Source organism: Notechis scutatus, chromosome Z (assembly GCF_049901735.1).
Source record: "Notechis scutatus isolate UNSWTSFEM ecotype Mainland chromosome Z, rNotScu1.2, whole genome shotgun sequence".
NCBI lineage: Eukaryota > Metazoa > Chordata > Lepidosauria > Squamata > Elapidae > Notechis > Notechis scutatus.
The window spans coordinates 35,841,374-35,865,526 of record NC_142025.1 but is presented as its reverse complement, the minus strand read 5'-3'; the positions used below and the strand labels follow the sequence as shown (position 1 = coordinate 35,865,526).

The window sequence follows — 24,153 nt, the reverse complement described above, 5'->3', positions numbered from 1 at the left end:
ATCAGTTGTTAACTTTCTGAGGAGTTTGGTGAACTAATTGTTGGAAGAAATCATTAGGGCAGAGAACCAGTTGTTAAATTATTTGAATCCCCATCACTGGATCAGTCTTTCTCCAAGCTCCCATTAGCCTTAACTTTATAATCAAGGGCTACATGTGATGCTTCTCCACCTTTGACTTGAGGGTTGTTGAATAAACTGTATTTAGCTATTATTTCAAATCTATAGTTCACTAATATTTTTCTTGCTCTAAATTTGGCTACACCTTTTCAAAGCTGAGTCTATTAAACCTATTGATACTTTTATCTTCTATATTGTTATATTTTGGCTAAAAGGATCCATATTTGGATAACAAGTTGGACAAATTCATGGCATCCTCAGGATGAGGTATTATACTACTGAGCACTATTATGGGCTGCATCTTGAAATTTCCTTGTTTTATTTCCTAGGCTTTGGTTTCTAGCACTGTTAACAGGTGTATTAATCACTTAGTGTGTCTCAAATTTAGCAACTTTAACATAAAGTTGGGTTTCAACTCCCAAAATTTCCCAGTAAATTTATAACAGATGTTCTAAGCTTAGTAATGTTTGGAGAGTACTAAGATGAGAATAGAATCAAACTGGAACAACAAACGTACATACATTGGTAAATAGATATGTTAAGAAAAGATAAAGAATACAAAAATAAAGGCAGCACAGAAATATTTTCAAGTCTCCAATTCTTGTTGTACCTACATATTGCATACTACAGAAAACCACATTTCCTACCAATATCATGAAACAACCATTATTCCCTGAATTTTTTTGGCTTCTGCCCAATAATATTAGCAGAAAGAATTGAATCGTGTAACATCCTCCCACTCCACCCTACCCGCATTTAGAAATGGGAAGCCACTGCTCATATACACCTCATTTATTCCTGGATTGTTCAAGTAACAAATCTTGAATGGGTGGCGAGCTGCCACCTTCTTTATATTGCTTACTCAAGGAAATAACATAAAAAACCAGCTCTGCATTCCTCTCTAGTGACGATGAGGCGTTAACTAATACTGAAGCTCCTCTCATTATAAAATATGGATACCTTAACATAAAGTGTAATGAGTTTCATGCATCTGCACAAGCAGACTTTTGAAATGTGTGTGCATACATATATGATTGGTGGAAAAGTGTGTGCTTCAAATCCGCAATCTTCCTTCATCCCAAATGAAGACCTTGTATTTAACTATTGACTTATTAGAAGTGAACCATCTAACTATGCCAAAATTAAGTTAATAAAATCAACAAGCCATACTCTAATGATAAAATGAATACCTTTTGAATTCTGTAATTAAATCTGGGTTATGACATTCAAAGGTTTCATCCTCTTAACCATCTGAATAATTCCTTTTATATATAAATAAAAGTGCAAGTGTAAGGTTTTGAAATCAAAAGTATCTACTTCTTTTTATGAGGTACATATCAATTTTTAAGCATGACACAAAGATTTTTATGTCATTGATATCATTCATGTAACTCCATTTAGAGTAGTTCAGGTTTTCTTACTATTTTTCTAAAATTCTCAGGTAGCATATTTTCTGATAGATAATAAGAAATATTTTTGAAAATTGGTTTCTGGCCAATATCTGTCCCAAATTTAATTCTAGTTTAATTTGAAACCATTAATTTTGTTATTAGGTGTAACATGCAGAATTTAGCAAAGGTGTAACTACAGCAAATCAATATAATTATTTTTGAGGGGAGGATGTGTAATAGAAGAGCAACAAAGTTATTAGGTGTAACATGCAGAATTCTTTTTGAATATAGTATAAATCTGGAAGCTTGGACAAAAAAGTACAACAACATCCATTTTGTATTAGCTGGAAAGTTAGCAGTGAAATCCATTTTCCTTGGGAAAGATATATGTAGCCATTCTGTCATAATTCTGACATGTTCTGTCAACCACATTAAACCAGAGATTGTGAATGACAAAAATTTGATTTATAAGAATGTATGAAACATAAATCTAAATGGTGAGCTATAAATTTTTTTAATCACCATCACCAGATCTTTTAGATGTTAGACTGCTCAATGCATCTACTCCTGCAGATTAACAGATTAACAGAGTTGGAAGGGACCATATAGGTCATCTAGTCCAACCCTCTACCCAACCCCCTACCCTGCCTATACCATTTCTGACAGGTGGCAATCCAGTCTTTTCTTGAAAGCCTCCAGTGATGAAGCTCCCACAACTTCTGGAGGCAAGCTGTTTCATTGGTTGATTGTTCTCACTGTCAGAAAATTTCTTATTTCTAGGTTAAATTTCTTCTTTACCAGTTTCTATCCATTATTCCTTGTCTGGCCTTCAGGTACTTTGGAAAACAGGTTGATCTGCTCCTCTCTGACAGACCCTCAAATATTGAAACACTGCTATCAGGTCTCCACTGGTCCTTCTCTTCACTAGACTAGCCATGCTGTTCCTGTAACCCAGGGATCCCCAACCTTTTCGACGCCGCGGCCCGGTTCCGACATCAGCTGGGCGCCGCGGCCCGGTACCGGCGTCAACTGGGCGCCGCCATCTTTTTATGACGAAAAGGCGCTTCCAGTGACGTCACCGGAAGCGCTGTTTCGTCATAAAAAGATGGCGGCGCCAGCACTTCTGGTGAGCTTTTTCGGGTAGAAATGGCTTTCTGCCGGAAAAGCTCACCGAAGCAGCTTATGCGCCGCCATCTTTTTATGACGAAACAGCGCTTCCGGTGAGCTTTCTACCGGAAGCGCTTTTTACCAAAAAGATGGCGGCGCCCAGCAACCAGCGGCCCGGTAAGGGTTGTTCCGCGACCCGGTACCGGTCCGCGGACCGGCGATTGGGGACCCCTGCTGTAACCCATGCCCAGTTCCTGTCTTATGTTTTAGCCTCCAGTCCCCTAATCATCTTTGTTGCTCTTCTATTACACATCCTCCCCTCAAAAATAATTATATTGATTTGCTGTAGTTACACCTTTGCTAAAAATAATAATTTTGATTTATAATTAGAAGACAATAGGACATAATAGCTGAAATTACATAATCAAAAGCATTTTATAGCTGTTAGAATATCAGAAATATACGGTAGCTTCCTTTCCAACTACGTTCCTTCAAGCTAGTTGGAAAGGAAGCTACGTTTCTGACATTCTGTGATGCAAATATAGCATGTCTGTCATCTTCCATCACTTGTCTCCCGCATCTCTATTCTCTCTGAAGACTTATTAGCTAAATAATCCATGACAGTAAAATTCATGATGTATTTGCTTATTTTGAGGATAAAGGTAGTGCTCCTGCAAGAAGTTCCATCTTTTCTCCCCCAAATAAACTGATAATCTACCTTAAAGCCCACATAGTAACTTTGGGTGTTTAATAGTAGTCATTTCATGATGGCTCAGCAAAACTGTATTGATTAAAATGAAAACTTCATGTTAACATGAAATATGTCTACAATCTCTCTTCTCCTTCTGCCCTCATATATTTCCTTCTTAAGCTGATATTCCTGTTCCACAGTAACAGTTTATGTCAGGGGTGTCAAACACAAGGCCCGCGGGCCAAATCCGCCCCGCCAGACCTCATCTGATGGCCCGCGGTGCCGCCGCCAGCCTTGCAGCCTCCCCTTTTTTTTTTCAATGAATTTACTCCGTGCCTGCACGGAGTAAATTCATTTAAAAATGGCTCAAGTTAAAAAAAAAAAATTACTTACCTTCCGGGACCTGGCCCGACTTCTTCCTGCCCCGCACTGCTCCCTGGGTGTCGGACGTGACGTCATCACGTGACGTCCGCCCGACATCTCCAGGGATCAGAGGAGCAGCGCGGACGCCGCGGAGAGGAGCAAGAAGAAAGAAGTAAAAGAAAGAAAGAAGTAAAGGTAAGTAAAGTAAATGGAGGGGGCAGATGGCTGGGCACTATAAAAGGGGGCAGATGGCTGGGCACTATAAAAGGGGGCAGATGGCTGGGCACTTTAAAAGGGGGCACATGGCTGGGCACTTTAAAAGGGGGCACATGGCAAAAAACAGTAATAATTGAATGCAGTGACATTAATTTATGATAATAAAGAGTGGACACATAGACCTACAGATACAACCGGCCCTTTGATGGGGACCAAACTGCTGATGCGGCCCCCGATGAATTTGAGTTTGACACCCCTGGTTTATGTCATACTAAAAGCACTTCATCATTCTTCTGGATAACTTTAGCCTTCAATAGGAGTTAATGGTAGCAATGTAGCTATCCACTCATTCCAGGGCAATTCAGTGAATACAGAGCTACTGCATTGTAATTGTCTTAAATCAGGGAGAAACTGGCACAAATGTCTATTTGACCACTTAGCACATTGAATGACTGTTTTGCCCAATTCCAGTCACTTTCAGCCCTATTTCAAAGAATTGCTACAGCTGGAACAAAATAAGGAGGGATCTGGGTACACCGCTTTGAGTAAAAGCAGGATATAAATAAAGTCTATAGACATTGTGTTCTCATTGACTTGTTATGTAGGATTGAGCCTAACACAGAGTTCAATGACTTATTTCCAATTGATATTCATGGTGCAAAAGTATGTACTTATGGGTAAATTATATTAACTAAATTGTATGTAAATTCCAACCCTCAAAATGACACTATAGAATTGCACATCAGAACTAGACACAAGTTTTTTCATGCCATCAGTCTGCTAAACAAATAATTATCTCAACACTGTCCAACTATTTACAAAGTCAGCATTACTATTACTAATAATCTTCTCATCACTTATCACCCATCCCTTCCCATTTGTGACTGTATGACTGTAACTTGGTCGCTTGTATCCTTACGATTTATAGACTATTTCCTAATATGATTTGATTGCTTATTGTACCCTATGACTATTATTAAGTGTTGTACCTTATGATTCTTGACTCTTGACTCTTTTATTTTTATGTACATTGAGAGCATATGCACCAAGACAAATTCCTTCCAATCACACTTGGCCAATAAAGAATTCTATTCTATTCTTTGGCTCATATAGATTCATAAGTGATCCAAAAATGAACAGTAAAATCCTTGATTTTTACTGTGCATTTGTAGTGGTGGAATTAAGATTTCCCAATGCTGTTAATGACCAGATTACACAGGTTAGACTTTATCTAAGTTTATTTTATTTGTTTAATTCATTTGGTGCCTATTTTGCCATGGGGTTACTCTAGGCAGCTTACAATAATAAAAAGAAAATGAAAGGAGTATAAACAGAAGTAAAATATAATAAAATAAACAATGAAAAAGGAATGGGAATACATCAATATGATAACCAAAAAGATGGATGGGTGAAGAGCAAAGAACAAGGACGGAAGGTGGAGTTTTCCATCAATCCTGCAGCCATCACCGGTGTGGAATTCCGTTTGGTTGCCAGGCAACTGGTGGTCAGATCTTCAGCTCTTGCAGAAGTGTAGGAGGGTAGGGGCAGACCTTACTTTAGAAGGTAAGATGTTCCAAAGGGCAGACACAGCAACAGAGAAAGCTCTCCTTGAGTTCTTTGACTAATGGCATCCAAAGTAGGGCCTTTCTGTTGGCACGAGGATGGGCTTGTCCTGACAGTATGAGGAGTTTCATCAGGTAGCCTATGTCATTAAGGGATTTAAAGGTCATAATCAACACCTTGAACTACACTCAGAAGACCCATAGCCAGTAAAGTTCGTTAAACAGAGGTGTAATATGGGCCATCCTAGAGGGTGTCAAAGACTACTTTCACTTCTGCACTTTACACAAGCTGAAACTTCTGACTGAACTTCAAGGGTAGCCCCATGTGGAGCGCATTGCAACAATCCAGGTGAGATAAACAGGACTTAAGTAAATCAGTGCAGGAAGTCATGATCCAGGAATGGTCAGGACTTGTGCACAAACCAGAGTTGTGTATAAGCTCTCCTAGTCATGCCTGCCATCTGCACTTTGAGCAACAGATGTGAGTCCAGGAGAACCACTAGGTTGCGAACTGGGTCTTCATGGGATCGTGCAACCCTGTCCAATTGGGGATAGTACAGACCTGTCCAACTAGGGATGACAACTCAAATCCTGATGCTTGATGCACCCAGTATTGCCAGGATTCATCTAAGTCTGGTCCCTTATTCAGATACCTACAGCCTCCAGGGATCATGAGGGGGCAGAGACAGCATCATTCAGATAGCCATATGTAGAGCTGTAGAGCTGATAACACCTCAACTCACGGTGACCAGTAACTTCAGTATTTCAGATGTTAATCCCCAATTCTATCACTCATTATCGGATTGCTGTTAATTAAATCTAAATAGACAAATGTGAATCATTAAAGACAGGGGGAGGGGGTTTGGTTTCCATTTTATATTATACAAGATGAGGTAAACAAAATATTTTCCCAGTTCTTGTGTCATTTTATCTCCTGAAGTTTGCAATTTGAGCCCAATAGCTTTTTAATATAATATTTCTGCTTAGAATGGTGTAATCTCTTGAACTGGAACTTCTAGATATTTACTTGTTCACCCTGCCCAGTATGAACAATTTGCTTGCTATGCTATGCACAAGTTTCAGAAAAATAGAAAACCTGTTCTACATTAATATATCTTCAAAAGCAGCATATCATTATCAATCCAACCTGATGCATATTTACACTGAAGAAAGGCCCTTGCATTCAATACAGGCATTGGTATGCAGCCTACAGTTATATTTCAACATAAGAGAAACTGAAGAAAAATACACAAGAAAGGGTGCTATTTATAGTATCAATATACTAAAAAATCAGTATGGACCAAATCAATGCAATCAAAATGCACAAACTTTTAAAAAACAATTTAAGAACAATATTAGCATACGTTTCAAACATTGTATCTTTCTTTAATCAGATATTCCTTCAGAAAGGATTGTTTATTTTTCTTTCCCCAGCTTAAGGTACACATCAGTGCAATTTTCATCTCATCCAGAATTTGAAATATTATAGTTGGAATTCCTCATAGAAGCAATTAACACAATCATGTACTGCTTGTATTAGCAATTGCGATACATTAACAAATGGAAGAATCTCTTTAATAAGTCTAGATAAGGATAATTCTTTGGTTATTATTTCCAATATTTCATCACCAAATTAGGCCTTTCCCAACAAGATATTTAACCATCACCCAATTTTTTATATGTAATATGTACACTACAGTGAAATTATTTGAAAAATGTAAAATGCTAAACAAATTATGATTATTCCCTTTGTACATATATTAACTTCACATTGCTATTCTTTGTGCATGTATTAACATAACAATACCTAATGCTTAGATTACCCATATGCTTGCACAAATCCAAAGATAAAAAATAAACTTCATTAAAAAAAAACATTTTATTTAGAATTATAGCTTGATATTTCTGACAGAATCAAACCATGTTATATCTCAAATGCTTTGTAACATGAGGCTATAGTAAGCAAATATGGCTGGAAAACTTGAAATGCAAATAGCAAGGGAAAAAAATCCTATTGTTTCATTTTATTTCACCATTTTTCAAATTTTCCCTTCTATTTCTCAACAATACGGTACATACAACGTGCTTACCTTAATTCCAAATCAACTTTTTCTGTGTACTCATAATACACTGCATTTTTAATAAAACAGCTTAGTTTGTGCTATATAAAATAACTAAGGTTAAAAACAAAATAAGCAATGGCAAACCACACCACTTCTAACATTTTATCTAGAAAACTGTAGGGATTAGTCCAAGGAATCGCTAGGAGTAACCAACTGATTTAAAGTCACCAACCCGTACCCAAGCTGTAACCAAGTTTAATTATATAAATACAACAAAGAGATTTTTTAACTTACCTATGATTAATTATGTTATGTCAACTGAATCAACAGAAAGATAAACAGAGGGTTCAATCTTGTGATAATATAAACTACAGCAGATGACAGAATCTGGTTGATCTTATCAAGTTAGGAAATAGCAGATTACCAGAAATGCTAACATGCTCTACTGGGAGGTCCTGAAAGAATGTAGTAGAAAATCATTTCACAGTGTTGAATCCACTCATGGATATGTCTAATAATTCACCAAGCTGAATTCAAGCCCACCTTGTAATATTAAAAATGACAAGAACTACTAGAGCATAATTAGTACATTCCTGGCAGTATTAATTATTTTTAATAAAATGTTAAGTGAGGTAAGATTGTCATTCATACATTGAAATTTCAGATTAGTTTTCCATTTATTTTAGTATATGTCCCACTTTAAAAAAAAGCTAATAGAGGTAAATAATGAAGGCCTCTATGAATTCCAAAAGAAGTCTTTTTCTTAAGATACATTTGGCTTTAATGTTGTCAGTAGTAGCCACAGTTTGACAAACATAACAATATTAATTGAAATGGCAGGTAAATTCAGTCTCTAACTATTATGTTACTGTGTAATTTTTAAACATGAAAGAAAAAATAGTAATTAATGTAACAACCATTGATAAGTTAATGGGCATTCATCTTTTTGATTTCACTTGAATTTAAGATTCAAGCATAAATAAAAGATACTGAAAAATACTAATTTACAGAGTAAATTATAACATATAAATGCCTTTATGCAACAATAGCTAGTTTGGAAATAGAGGAATTAATTCAAACTTTTTTGTCACAATATATTTGCATTAATTAATGAAAACTATGAAAAAACAGTGGTATATAATATGAATTTTGGAATTCCTATGTTTCAAATTTAAAAAAACAAGCATTTATGTCATGATTTTTCTGCCAAAAAGCAGCTTTCATTAGAAGAATCATCCTGCCCACGAACAAGAAAAAAAACCTACCTAGAAATATGACCAATCTTACACAACACTGATGTTATACCTAAATAACAGATGGGATAACCACAAAGATATGATGATACATTTCTAATTTTCTAGGAATGAAAATTCCCAAAAAAGCCCACATGCAGGTTGATAGGAAAACAAGTGTCATTAAATGCTCTAAATCAAGATAAACCTGTACATAATTACAGGGAGTTGGTATTTCTGCAGGCAGATTACAAATAGTTGAATTAGTGAAGGCTTTCTTGAATTTACATGGTCTTTACAGTATCTCATGCTTAGCTCCCATTAAGAAAATCATGAGTCAGTTTATAGAGATACATGGCTCAGTGCCTAACTTCTACTGGAAATCAATAGCCAAGTTAATACTGTATCCAAGGGAATATATTCAATTAATACATACAATGAAATAGTGTGTTTGATTATCATAAAGCACCTTTCCCAAATTTGTCTCCTGGTTCTATATCTGAGTTTCTTAAACTTGACAACTTTTAAGACGTGCGGACTTGAACTCTCAGAATTCCCCAGCTAGCATGGCTGAAAGTTCAAATCCACACAACTTAAATTTCCCATGGTTGAGAAACACTTTTCAATGCGGTTGATTATGGGGACTGGGAATCCTGGGAGCTGCAATCTTAAATATATTTATATAGAACTATAAACACATCGTCTATTATAGAGCAACATATATACATGAATGTATGTATTATTGATAGAATTGAGAATACAGCTCTATGACTCAATTTCTAAGAAAAAGTATTTTTTCCCTAGCAACATAACTTGCTTCATAGCATCAGTGTTGTGTTTCCTCCCCTGAATACAGTATTCTGCACTCTTTCAGAATTCTGCTCAAATCATGCAGCAAATGTTTACTAAATCGCTTTAAATAAAAATGAGGTAAAATTGCTGGTGCTTGAAAATTAATGACTCAATTTTTTTCAAGTTAAAGGAATACATTATAGGAATTAATTTTCACAAAGATTCTAAATGTTCCTTGGTGAAAATGTTCCTGTTTAATATTCCAAGAAGACTGGTTGTAGAATATATTTCTAAATTTGAAAATGAATTTTATTCTTCATCCAACATGGAGAAAGCACTGGCCCGGAGAACCTCCATGCAATTGACCAGGATCAGAGCTCCAGTTATTTCTCTCCATTGTTTGGTCATAGGGTTTTTCATTTTATCCAAAGCTAAATGCAGGTCTTGCAACATATCTCTGTAGCTGTCTCCATAATGAGCACTCCAGGTATAGAGAAAATCATAAGCTGGTTTCCACATCATCTGAAATTTAACAAAATCATGTTTAGATGCAAAACAGTTCAATAACAAATGGATAAAACTGCATACAAACACTTGCAGTCAGATACTGAATTGTGTCTGCCCACTGTCTTTTTTCATATATACACCTGGTCTTCTGTGCAGAATATCAAAAAACACAATCAACTATCTTGCTTTTATACTAAATTCCACTCAGCTATATAACCAAGATTTTTACAACTCCATGAATCATGGATATTAAAGCATCTTAGTTCCAAATATGATCACTGATCAATGTATGTTAAAATTTTCCTACACAATTCAATTAGTGAATTTCTCCAAAATGAGATCAGGATCTGTTTTCAGCTCCCTAGAGAGGGATACATAACAACAATTTCATCTTGATACCTAAACTTATATCCTCCCAAACCGTTTAATGTGCTATTAACTTAGTCAAACAGCTTTAAAATTAACTGTATATCTCAAATTTTGTCATTTCTAAGAAATACTTATTTTATTTTAATTTGTTTAAAATTTATATGAGACTTTAAAAATATTTGCAAATTATCTTAGAAAGCTTTTTTGTAGTATATATTGAATGTTTTTATACCTGTAATTAAAATCTTTCTTTAAAAAGTGTGAACATCATCTGCTAGACTAATATCAATTTAACATTGAATAGGATATTATTCTTGTTTATGCAAACCTATTATGAGAAGCAAAAAGAACTATCAAAGGAAACTGTGACTATTTTTTTGAACAAAAGACCTAAAATCCATGGGTAAATGGAACAAAATATACTAGATTTTTATCTGTCATCCATTCATCTGCCTTTTAGGAATCTCTAGTTTAGCCACTCATTTTCTTCCCATTTATTAACATTTAGTAAATCGGGCCCCAACCAGGGACCAATAACTTGGAGAGAGGTTTTTCCGCAGAATGGAGGGGCCTGGTTTCGCATGTTGCCTGCACCCTGCAGATGGGGCTTCACTTGTTTGCACACCCTGGTTTCTGGCAAGCCACAGACTGGTGCTGGTCATGGATCAGGAGATGAGGACCCCTGATCCAGTACAAATGAAAACTAAGATTTTTTTCCCCCAAGTAGTTCAGGTAGGAATAAGGAAAGCCAAATAAGGAAAAGGGGAGACACAGGCAATGCAAAACTGTATTTTCTTTATTCCCAATGTAAACACATGAACCCATTCCAAACTGAAAATATATAGTTATAGGAGTATTTCAGCATCTATACACATTTGAGAAAGGAAATTAACTATTGATTTTTGTTTTTACATATTAGATTGGCTAAAAATAGCACAGACAAATAGAAAAACATTTTTTTAAAAAAGCAGTCCAATTGTAGTGGTTTAACTACCTTAATAACCCTATTGGAAAATATAGGCAACAACACAGCTTAAAATATGTACACACAATAAGCTAAATATTTAAGAGAATATACTCAGACATAGGCAGGCCTTCAAATACCATGGTCCCACCCTAAAAAGGGCTTTAAGCATCAAAGTGGTATTTTTATTTGGACCCAGAAATATAGGGATAACCAGTGCAAATAACACAGCAAACCCAAACTGGGAGCTAGAAGAGACAGCACATTACATAAATAATCCCATCAGCATCCCTAATTCTAGTGACGAAATCCAGCAAGTGTATTCTGCATTCATTGCAATTTCAAAACAAAAACAGGCTAAATCAGAATACAATGTGGCAGGATGCAGTGTGTGCTTCTCATTGTACATTGTGCATCATGCACAATTCCTGGCACTTAACCATGATTAAGCTATCTAGTATTTTTGCTGATCCTTTATATTTTTATGATTTCATGGCTTTTCAATGTTTTATACTGCCTTTTAAAATTGTTATTACTTTAGATAAACTTCATTAAAAGTATACCAGATACAAAATAAAAATTCTTTATACATAATATTATACTAATATCTAGTATATTTTACAGAATAATTATTTATTGGTAACTACAATTATCAAAGGTATGAAATTATTATGAGTGGAGAGTGGGTGGAATGTATACATAACTTCATGCATTCTTAAAATTAAGCCATAATGCTTTTTACACATTGATTCAAATAACAGAATTATGCACATATTATATCTGCAGAAACTGACACCTTGAGATTCAATCCAATACATATTTAATATGAGTCTCCAGCCTTAATCTGGATCCAAGCAAACTAGGAACTGAAAACAATTTTTTTTATTCATGCATTATTATAATTTAAATTATAGCTGTCACTGATGCTTTAATTTCCATGACAGAGCAAAGGATTGGATTCAATATTTACATGCCACCTCAACTCTATGATTTTACAAAAAGATTTACCACAGTAAAAATTTGAATGCAAAGAATTATCTTAAATTTATACTAAAGCTGAAGAATTTTAGGAATTTCTACAGATATAGAAAACTGTAAAGAGAAGAAATGATACACTATATTCTAAGAATTAAATGAGAAGACAAGAGGTATTTTACATGGAGAAAAAAGAAAAATAACTGGGTTATCAAAATTAAAAATAACCGTATTGTTGAAATTTAACCAATGTTACTTAAACCATCCATTTTGTCAGTCACCTAGGATTTGTATGGGTTATGTCAATCCCTTCAATCAGGGTGATGAGCAGTAGCATTCCAAATAATGTTATCTAAAAAGTATTAAAACTCTCTTGTCTGTTTGTAACCTTCAATTAGGCCAGGCAGTACATCAAAGTGCAACATTTTTTGAATCAAGGTACCTCAAATTCAAGTTAAAGAATGTTTACAAAATCCAGGACACATTAAGTCCTGTGTAACTGAAATTTCAAGGGTCTTCCACAACACTCACAAAATTGTGGCCGCTGCAGTTCACCACAAGTAACTGCAGTCACATGATCATGATTTCTGGTGCTCCCTGCCAGCTTCCCACAAATAAGGTCAATGGGGAAGTGAGCAGGAAATCTGAAGTCACAAGGGCACCCGCTGCTTTTTTGCCCTCTTATGGTCTTTGTATTTATCTCTTTAGAAAAGAAAATATATGGGATACATATAAATATAAATGGAAAGGATGACCCAACAGCCTAGTATTGCCTAGTAATTTCTAAAGTAAAAATTCAGGAGTATTTGATAGCTGTTTACAGTTGAAGAAAAGCATTCTGAAAGAAAGGGTATGCTCACTGTATACACAATGTACTTTCTTACCTCTATCAAAAGTGCTGGACAGTTTTTATCTCTTTTCAACACTTGTTTTTATTTAACCACAGATACTGTTAATAGTGAGATCAAAAATTTACTGTATTGTAGATACTGTAATAAAGGGATCAAGGAAACCTGTGAATTTACCATGAAAAGTTGACTCCTTTACTCAAGTTTCTCTTACAGTGAGAATGTTTAGTTTAAAGAAGGATTGTAACTTTTATAGGAAATGAATACAATAGAAATATTGTGAGACTTACCTCTGGAGCAACTTCTCCACTTTTGCTATGATGGGGAGTTTCATATGCATCAATTTGTTGTTTTGTAAGTCGTGCTAATTTTTCTGCTAACTCTCTCCAGTTCTTCCCAAGTTTTACTGCTGCAGTAAAAATAACTGTATCCTGGATAATACGGGCTACTAATCCTTGGCAGTCTAGCCTTAAAAGTGCCTGGAAGCATAAATGTGATGCCTATGTTTTCAAACAGTTTTTAATAACAAATAATTATAGTACAATTATAATGTAACTGTTCGGAAGCATAACTAAGGAAGAATTGTATTTTTTTACCATATAGAATAGTTATTTTTCTAATACTATTTATGAATCTGGGATTTTTAAAATAGAAAACAGGTCTAGAGATTGAAAACAATTTTTGTGAGATTTCAGACAACAGAAATATAAGAGTTTCTCTCTTTCTCCCTCTCCATTTTCTGGACATATTGGAAAGCTCCAGGCCAAATGATTTCCAATATTACTGCTCCATTAACACAGAAAATAGCACTGTTAGTTACATAGACATAACTTATGCATTATGATTAATTAAAATTCATTTCTGTGTTAGTTTTATATTATCCACAGATGTGCAGGGAAAACTGTGTACCCTAAGTCCCCTTTTTCCCTTCAATATAACCCTACAAGATAGACTGAGCAGAAAAGAAGATCAAAGATCAAAGTAATAAAGTAAGGTTAAGTAGCCAGAGGCAGCCTCCAATCTGAATCTTCCCGTTCACAGTCCAATATCTTGGCCCAATTGACTCAGATATCTTGCTTGGTTCTTATTGACCTCGGAATTGGGTTAAACAGATTGGGGAAGGTATTTTCATAGTTTAGTGTATTGTTTGCATCTAAATATCCTGTCCTGTCCTCCAAAGAGTTGAATACCATGGTTTATATCCATGTCACATCTTATTTGACAGACAGATGCCATGGATCATGGCTTGTATGCCATGATTAACTGTGTTCTGCTTATTCATTCCTATGGGTTGAGAGAAAAAGTAGAAGCAATTGAACCTTGCCAATTATAATATGAAAACATTCCGTTATATTTATTAGAAATGTACTATCTTAAAATACTCCCATTTTTAAAATAAATATGATTTAGTTTGATTGTTCATCTAATTAAAAGGATGACACATTCTTAAAGAATGAAAGTTATGAGATAAAATGTGTTTCCTGTTAAGCGATTGCTTATATCTGTAGAGAATTAATGAGAATTCCTTTGGTATCCCTTGACGATGACAAAAGCGGTGCTTGTTACTTTTAAGCTATATGGCTTGTGTAACTTTGCTAACAAGCACAGATTTCTTATTTCTTTTGTAAAACTTGGCCCTCTTCATTTCTTCTTCCTGCCTTCCTGATTTTTTCCTTCTGTCTTTCTTATAGTTACAAAATATTAGGGATATTACAGAACCCCATTTTTCTTGCAGGTTTTAAAGGTAATAAGCAGCTGCTTAAATTGCACCTGGAAAAAAAACTGGGAAGCAGTGCAGCTCATGACACAGAGCTGGGCAGATCTATGGGAACATGCTACCTCATTCTGGACCAGTTGTAACTTCTGGGTGATCTTTAAGGCTGTTACTGTGTATTGCAGTGTGTGTTGTAATAGTCCAACTAGGAAGTGACCAAAACATGAGTGACCATGAGTTCAAGATATACTGAAGTGCAAACTCAGTACCTGCCTGTAATTCCTTATAGTAGCTATTTCTTTTATTTCGGTTTTGAAATGCAGCTGCTTTAAGCCACTGCAAGAAGACGCTACATTCACCATTTGATACTATATACCCATTATCATCACCTGATTAGCAGGAAGTCCAATTTGATTTAATGCTGGATGTGAATGTGTCTATTGGAAGAAAGGGGATTAAAAGGACAAGAGTTTCAAAATACTAGTATTTTCACATTCAGCTTTGTTTAAAACGACTTCATTATAATCCAAACAAACCTATAAACACAGATGGTGAAAATGAAGTACCAAGCCAGAAGTTTCTTTTAAGTTGCATTCCAGCTGCTGCTCATCCAAGACAATCTTTCAAATTTAAAACCATCACTGCCATCGAACTCACAGGTTCTGAGCTAAAATAGGAAGGTCAATATCATAACAAGTTATGTTAAAGACTTATGTCTTATTTGCTTCTCCTTATCTGACAGTCCATCCCAACAGTACTTACCACAGAGAGTTCATATAGGAATCGTCTTGTGCTTCTCTGAGTATGGCAAATTTCTTTAAGCTTCTTCATAATATACGCTACTTTTTCAAACTCCTTTTCAACTTGTAATGCCTTTAAATCATATTGGGACAAATCTGAAAATTGAAGAGCATCAGCCAAAGCTTTCCAATCATTTAAGTTCTCTGATACTGTGGATAAGATTGTTGAATAGATGTAAGTCAATTTTTTAAAAGGCAATGCAATTTGTTCAAGGAGACTACTGGTCATGATTTCACTATCTTCAACATTGATAATTTGATTTTCAGTTATCACTTTGATATTTTTGCAGTGTACAAGGCCAACTTTTCTTCTAAGAACACCTACATACCATTCCTTAATTTTTGTTTGTCCAATGGCTTTGACCTTATCTTCTCCAAGTATTCCTATTGTATCGCCTTTAAAATATTCTAATAAATAGTCAATTTTACTTTGACGTAACACTGTTTTGAGTGCTGTACCATAGCGGGTAATATTTAAAACCTTGTCTTGAAAAGTAGGATATTTTATGGTGGGTAATAATAATAATGGTGCAGATTTTATTTCCTTGCGTTTTTCAATTCGGTTTGGCTTGTTAGTTATGCTCATTAATAACTTAGGAGGTGGTTCAGGTGTTGTAATGTAAAACTGGCATGCCAGGTTATTTTCTGGGGCTTTGATTTGAACACGGAAGACAAAAATATGTATTTTCCTATTGCAGATTATAGAAAATGGAAAGTGTCGGTGAATTACTCCACCACCTCCTTTCAATTTTTCTTCTTTAATTTCTTTCCTTTGTTCTTCTTCCTTCACTTCAAAATCTGGGTCACAGGAGACAACAGAAATGCTGAGATCTTGCAGTTTCTCCAGTAAAAATGTGTGTTTCCCCCAGAGCTGGAAAATAACTGGGGGCAAGCTCTTTCCTCCCCTTTTAATGTCACATACTGTTAGCTTCTCAGGAACATAGTTGTGATAAAACAAAGCAAACACAACAGTGAAAGACGGATGGATATGTTTTGGCCCATAAATCCCAACTGAAAGTTTTCTGTGGATATATTCCCAAACACTTACAAGAGAATTAACTGTATTTGTTTGAGCTACAACAACAATATACATCAAGTGACTAAGGTCTGTTAGTTTCACTTGTATAGTATCTTTATAAATGTAACAATTGTTTATTTTTTCAAATGGCCCTTCCTTATTGCAACTACACAGACAAACAATTTCAGTCATTACCTGACTAAAAGGATCCTTTTTTATTTCAGCTGCAATTTTCATCTCTAGTAAAATAGCTTCAGTAGTATTAAGGTTGCTCAAAGTAAGTTTAATCAAAGGAGTCAAGGTAGTTGAAAACTCATAATTAAGTGTCGGTGGAGAATCAAGGATTGCCTGCAGGCCAACTTCTTGGAATTCTCCAAGTGCCACATGACCTTCAGGGAAATGAATAGCAATATCTGAGTCAGGAAGCTGCACCGAACCACCCTCACAATTCACTTTGCAGACTATGTGGGTTTCTATAGATTGGGTCTGTGCCCATCCAGGACCCTGATTTATCACATTCAAATCCAGGCAAGATCGGGCCAGTTGTCGTTGGTTCAACCAAGCTGTCTTATAGGCTTCACGTTGATTCTGAAATGCTTCATTTTCTGGAGGTAAGATATAACTGGATGGTTCTGTATTAGAAAATTCACATCTTACATCTATAATATCCAAAAGATCTGAAACACTCCTAGATTTTGCAGATCTTTTAGAAGGTTTGCGACAAAAAAGGTATTCAATATTTAATTCATCTCCTGATGAAGCAGCAGAATCCCTACCATTTGAATCTCTAAAAAATAAATCTCGATCTTCTTTCAAGATAGATACCCGTCTATTGTTTTTTTCTTTGTTGCATGATTCAGCTATGTCATCTAAAAATGGATTAGATGCTGACAGTTCCTTCCAAAACGGATTTGTCTTAAATCCACCAGGGGCATCTTGCTTAAATTCTCCAGTCCAGTGTGATTTAAGATGCAATCCATTTTCCTGATTGTCTGTTTTTTGGAAAGAGAGAGAAAAAGTGAAATGTAAATTCTCATCTCAATTCATTTTAATATATCTAGAATAAAGTGGAAGAAAACAAGTATACATTTATCCATCTAACTCATTTTTAACTAAGAATTTGTGTCCATCTGGAAAATTATGATTTACTTCAGGTTCTATTTAAAATTTAAATATATTAAATGTAGTGTGGCCATTGTTCAGAAGTTATTTTAAAAGAATTTACTACTCCCAGACTGACTGCAAAATAGCAACTGAGAAAGTATAGAATGTAGTTCTACATTTTCCTTGGAGTAAATTTCCCTAGAATACAATTGGACTAAATTAGAGTAAATAGTTAATATTTTTAAGATGAAATTGTTATCTTCTTCAAATTGGTGTAGGCTTCAAGGTTCTTCAATGGTCAATGAGACAGTCTATAAATACTGATGGATGTTATTTATCCTGATGCCTAACAGTTTATCTGACCAGGTACCACTGAGCAAAGCTGTAGATTAGTATAAAAATGCACTGTTGTAGCCCTTGGGATATATATTACTCATGTGAGATAGCACTAATAATACCAGCTCATAATTTCACTTTTTTTTATATAGCCATGCACCTGTCTTAAATTTCTATGTCCTATAAGATAAATGACAGGGCCTAACTTGAATTTAGCTTTTGCCTTGGAATTTCTAGAGAAGGTTTACAAATATATGTTTTCAATTCACTATTCTTCTCTTGCAGGGATGGGATCCCTATTAAGATGTTCTCTCCCCAGACATATAATCTTATGAATTAGTGAATTTTTCCAGAAATTAGAGTTTGTAATCATGTTACTTGCTTTGTTGACTTTGGAATGGAGAATAACCCACTGATATTGCTTAATATTCTATTTTATATAATGGAATTGACTAGCTTCATGGAATGATTCCAAATTTTCAAATTATAAAACCAAAGTGGGTGAACTTGCCACTTTTACCACCCCATTTATAATATTATATATATCTATAGGCCGGTGGCACTAACTTCCATCTTAATGAAGTGCTTTGAGCAGCTAGTTCGAAATTATATTATCTCCTGCCTTCCCGATTCCTTTGATGGGCTTGTTTGCTTACAAAGAAAATAGATCAATCGAGGATGCAATTATTACTGTGCTTCACATGGCCTTATCCCATTTGGAAACACCGGGGAATTATGTAAGAATGTTGTTCGCAGACTTTAGTTCTGCTTTCAATACCATCATACCGCACAGATTAATAGCCAAGCTCAAAGATCTAGATTTTCCAGATTCTATTTGTTTATGGATATTGGATTTTTTAACAAATCGTCCACAAAGAGTTAAACTGAATGATTATACTTCTACTGTCAAGACACTTAGCATTGGCACTCCACAAGGTTGTGTCCTTAGTCCACTACTGTTCTCCATCTATTCATCTGATTGCACAAATAAACATCCCAACAATAGGATAATGAAATTTGCAGACGATACTACGCTTGTAGGATTCATTTCTGGGGATGATGAGTCTGCATATCGGGATGAGGTATCACAGCTATCCCGCTGGTGCAAAAATAATAATCTTCTATTTAATATTAAGAAGACTAAGGAGGTTATAGTGGACTATAGAAAAAAAAAGAGCAGACATTCAGCCACTGTATATAGAGGGAGTTCGTGTGGAACAGGTGGTTGAATGTAAGTTTCTCGGGACCATCATTACAAATGACCTGACCTGGAGTGCAAACACCGCTGCTTTAATTAAGAAGGCACAACAACGGTTGAATTTACTAAGGATTCTTAGGAAACAACAACTGGCTGAGAGTCTATTGACTACCTTCTATCGGAGTTCAATTGAGAGTATATTATCCTACTGTCTCTGTGTATGGTTCTTGAGCTGCACAGTGGCAGAGAAAAGGCAATTCAGAGGGTGATCAAGACGGCCCAAAACATCATTGGCTGCTCATTCCCCTCTTGGAAGAACTGTATAGGAATAGATGTAGGAGGAAGATACTTAACATTTTGAATGACTCCTCTCATCCGGGACATCAGCTCTTTGAACTATTACCATCGAGAAGGAGATTTAGAGTATTAAGAACAAGGACGACCAGATTTAAGAACAGTTTTTATCCAAGTGCAGTTTTGAGTTTGAATGCGGGGTCATAAGATTTTTGTGGAGTTTAATGGCTGAGAGTAGTGGGGTATTTACATTTTTAAATTGTATAGAGATTATTGTATGGTTGGTTGTGTTTAGTTTAATTTTTTTCTTTTTCTTTCTTTTTTAGTGGTGTTTGTCCAGTTTGCTTGTGGAAGAGCACCTCATTTCGTTGCACCCGCTTGCGAGTGTAATGATAAATAAATTCTTATGTCTTATCTTTATCTTGATTGTCTCAATAGGAGATGTCTGAATTTATCTGTATTTAAAAGTTCAGAATACTAGCTCTGGTAAATAGCTTGAATAAGAGACAACAGGTAGTCCTCAACTTACGACTCTTCACTTAGTAACAACTCAGTGTTGTAACAGATTTGCCCCTCAAAGCTACTTATGGCCCTGTTGTCCCAAAAGTGCTTATCCCGAAAGATAACTGGACTTCCTTTTTTTTGTTCAAAAAATATTTTGCTTCTCATCCAAGATTTTTCATTTCTAACTTAGAGTTAGAACTGAAGAAGAGGCTTCTTGGATGGACATACCAGACCACATACCAGACCGGAAAGAAGGTAGGAAGGAAGGAACATTGGAAAAAGTACCATTGGGACAACCATGAACTGGATGATTGAGAATCTCCAGCGACACTTATGACCGTGTTCTGAAGTTTTGACATCTGCACACATTACCAGAGTCACATGACCACATTTTGGATGCTTGGTTCACCTTTATGGCTGGTTGCAGCATTCTGCTGTCACATGAATATAATTGATGACATTTTTTGCTAGTTTCTGGCAAAAAAAAAAAAAAAAGTCCATAGGAATGCATTGGTTTCCTTAATGGCCATGACATTCACTTAATGACTATGGTGTTTCCTGAACAACTGCTGCTAGAAATAGTCATAAAATTATGTCTGGTTACAAGAGTGCTTCAACTGCTATACTCCATTATAATCATAAATTGAGGACTACATGTACTACTGGTAATAATATGAATAAGAGACTACCAGAAAGATTAGGAAATTAAAAAAATCCAAAAGGTAGTTGCAATCACCTTGTGTACTTCTGCCAAGAAAGCTACATTGATGTATCCATGAAATCACCAGAAAGCGAAATGAATATATAGGAGGCTTTTTAACATTATTTTTTTAAAATACTAAATAATAAAATTTTTATTTTTATCATTTTTAATACTAAAAACTCCAAACTATTACAATTGTTCTTCATAGTGGAATTATTCATTCTGATCCTTCTCTATACATTTATTTTCTAAATACTCTTGACAATTTTTATTTCTTTGTATTTTAAAAGAAAAAAAAACATGAATTATATTTGTCTCTCTTCACTGTGGTCAAAAGATTCATGCCAAAGGAGAAGTTATCCAAAATTCTCACCAATACTGAAAAATCTAGCTAAAACATCAACTTTACCACCATTACTACTTATATAATGTATCTTCAGAAAATCAAACCATTGTCCCTCGGAATGTGATATTGTGATAAATACTTTTCCCTAGAACCACATTTAACATTTTTTAAAAAAGCAATAGCTAGAACAAAATCACATATAAGGAATTCCATTCTTTTCCATTTTTCTTTGATAGCAGAATACTTATTTTCTTTTTAAAATTCAACAGCAAATTACATTTTCTGCACAAATAGTACAGCTGTCAATTATATACCACAAACAGTACAGCTGTCAATTACATACCATACAAATCATTTCTTGTAAGGCTTCCATCCGCCAAGTCAACCAAAGATCCTTCTGATTTACTCCATGAAAATTCCTTTAAATGACAGGAAACAGACATTTTTCTTCCTAGATGATTTAAGATAAATTTGTAAACAAATGGAGAACTACTTAAAGCTGCAAACATCATTTAAAATGTGGCATGGGAATCAGTATCTAAAGAATTTTTCAGGCATATATGTGCCCACATAGGTTTTCAAACAAACCACCCTCTTTATTAAGGCAATCTTTTGTGTGCATAGAACAAAGAATCCAATTAAAATTAAATTGTTTTTTTTTAAATATTTGTCCACATGTAATATTAAAATATTGCACATGGTCTGTTCTAATAAGCTGGATGTTCTTCTGGCATAAATGTCCAAAACTTTGTTTATGTGACAAAGCAAAGCTATACAATGTTGTATATAAGATAGACAAAAAAAATAAGATAACAATAAAAAAACTTTTATTTTTACAGTAAATAAAACAGCAAGAGAGAACTTGTTCCTTCAGATAGGTATAGGTAATACAGTTTTTAAATATACTTTGTTATATTGATTAAGAGATAATAAAAAATGAAATTCAAAATAACTGGATACTATTAATTAGCTTATTATTTGTAATTATTATATAGTTACTAGAAAAAAATCATGTATATTATATTATACAAATGAATTTAATAGGATTTGTTTTGATGGGTAATGCACAGAATTGCTCAAAGCTAAGAATAGATGTGTAGCTATTAGTTGAAATTCCATAGTTATGTTAGCATAATTGACAAAAATTAAAGTCTTGGATTCAAAGCTGCCCTTAAGTATGGAAGTTAATAGAGAGATTTCTCCTATCTCTAAAACCAAGTGCTCTGATATCCAGATGCCATTTGTGTATCTACAAATTCCTTGGCAAACTCTCTGGCTGCCTAGTGCCTGTAAGCCCCATAATGAACCTAAAAAGATTCACAGAAAATAAAATGTCTGATAACGAGAGTGTTGCTCTCTGCTCTGGGCATTTGGAGATTGGCCATTCTACCACACCAATTATTTTGTGACGGTCCATAATATATTCTCAAAATTCCAAATGTGTCCCCTAGTGGAAAAAAAAAGTTGGTGACATTTGAAATCTTTATACACTGAATAATATTAATGTATTACATTAATATTGACACAAATATTTAAAAAAATAGGAAGGTTTAAAAATTGATGACGTGCTATTAACTATGCAAATTATTTTTGTTTCTGATTTTCAACAATTGCCTCATCAATATAAAACTACTTTTAATTAAGTTAGTGGTCATGAACAAAATATTATTTTCTGACTACAGTATGAGCTTATTTTATAAAAAATGCTATTAACAATTAAATCTTCCAACAATTTTTTTTAGAACCAGGGATACTTGGTTGATTTTATATCTATATTTTATTGCTCAAGCACTGTTAATCCTTAAAAAAAATTCTGCCTTCCATTGATAGAAGTGCCAATACTTCAACTGATACCTTGTGCTTTCACTTCATCCCAGCAGGTGGCAGCATCTGCCCGACATTATCTGAAACTAAACAGGCCTGATGATGGTGACTTCCCAGAAGGTGGCAATGGAAAACCCCTGCTCTATTTGTCAACTCCTTTAACTGAAGAGCATGATTTAGGAAGCAAGATTCATATGGATTTTAGCTGGTATTAAGGTCAAGAATTAAGGATTAAAAGACATAATCTTGACAATAGATAACCCTCCTTTATTAATGATGTTATTAAGGTGGGGGGAATTCTTTGACACTTTTCAATGTCTTTTCCCCAGTTTGGTTTCATAAAAAGCTAAGAATCATTTAAAAAAAAAAAGTCTGTATAGGTGGTCCTCAGTGACCCTCTGAAGTTACAACTGCACTGAAAAAAGTGAATTATGATTTTCACGCTTACGGGCATTGAAGCATCCCGATAGTCACGTGATCAAAATTCAGTTGCTTGACAACTGATTCATACTTATAATGGTTGCTGTGTTCCACAATGGGGAAGTCAGATTCACTTAATAATCGTGTTATTAACTTAACAACTGCAGTGATTCACTTAACACATGTGGCAAGAAAGGTCATAAAATGGGGCAAAACTCAGTAACTGCTTAGAAACAGAAATTGGGGGCTCAGTTGTAGTCGTAAATCAAGGACTTCCTGTAACAACTTTTCCCATCTGCTGATGTAACCTTTCTCAGTTTTAACCCCCTCATTCCTGTCATTGAAAGACCAGCTCTTCTCAAAGAAGACTTTCACTTGCTATTTGATTTCATTCTCTGCACCTTTGTACCTGCTTCAGATTGGAGATCAGGAGAAATGAAAACTAATAATTAAAACTAAAATATTAAAAACTAAAATATTAAAATTAAATATTTCAAATAATTTAAATAATTTTAAACAAATTAAATAATTAATAATTTTTAAAAATAGTTTTCAATATGATGAACCATAGGTGGATAGCAAAACTGAAAGAGAAGAATAGCATTTCAGCGTGGTCTTGCTAAACTGAAAATATACTAACTAAAAAAAAGTTTCTGTTATTTATTTTTAAATCACATTTAGAATAGTACAGTAAT

At 34.7% G+C, this 24,153-nt stretch overlaps 1 protein-coding gene across 2 annotated transcripts in view; it reads right to left on the bottom strand.

Moving 5' to 3' along the window:
- Positions 1 to 7,315: 7,315 nt before the first annotated feature.
- MACC1 (MET transcriptional regulator MACC1) overlaps positions 7,316 to 24,153 on the bottom strand; it is a 29,993-nt gene continuing 13,155 nt past the window's right edge. For both annotated transcript variants that reach the window (XM_026678012.2, XM_087947210.1), the window contains exons 2-5: positions 21,558 to 21,665; positions 15,674 to 17,721; positions 13,488 to 13,676; positions 7,316 to 10,056 (exon numbers count right to left, since the gene is read on the bottom strand). In XM_026678012.2, the coding sequence (XP_026533797.1) occupies positions 9,844 to 10,056; positions 13,488 to 13,676; positions 15,674 to 17,721; positions 21,558 to 21,657 (2,550 nt within the window). In that variant the 5' untranslated portion in view covers positions 21,658 to 21,665 and the 3' untranslated portion in view covers positions 7,316 to 9,843. The remainder of the gene's footprint in view (positions 10,057 to 13,487; positions 13,677 to 15,673; positions 17,722 to 21,557; positions 21,666 to 24,153) is intronic.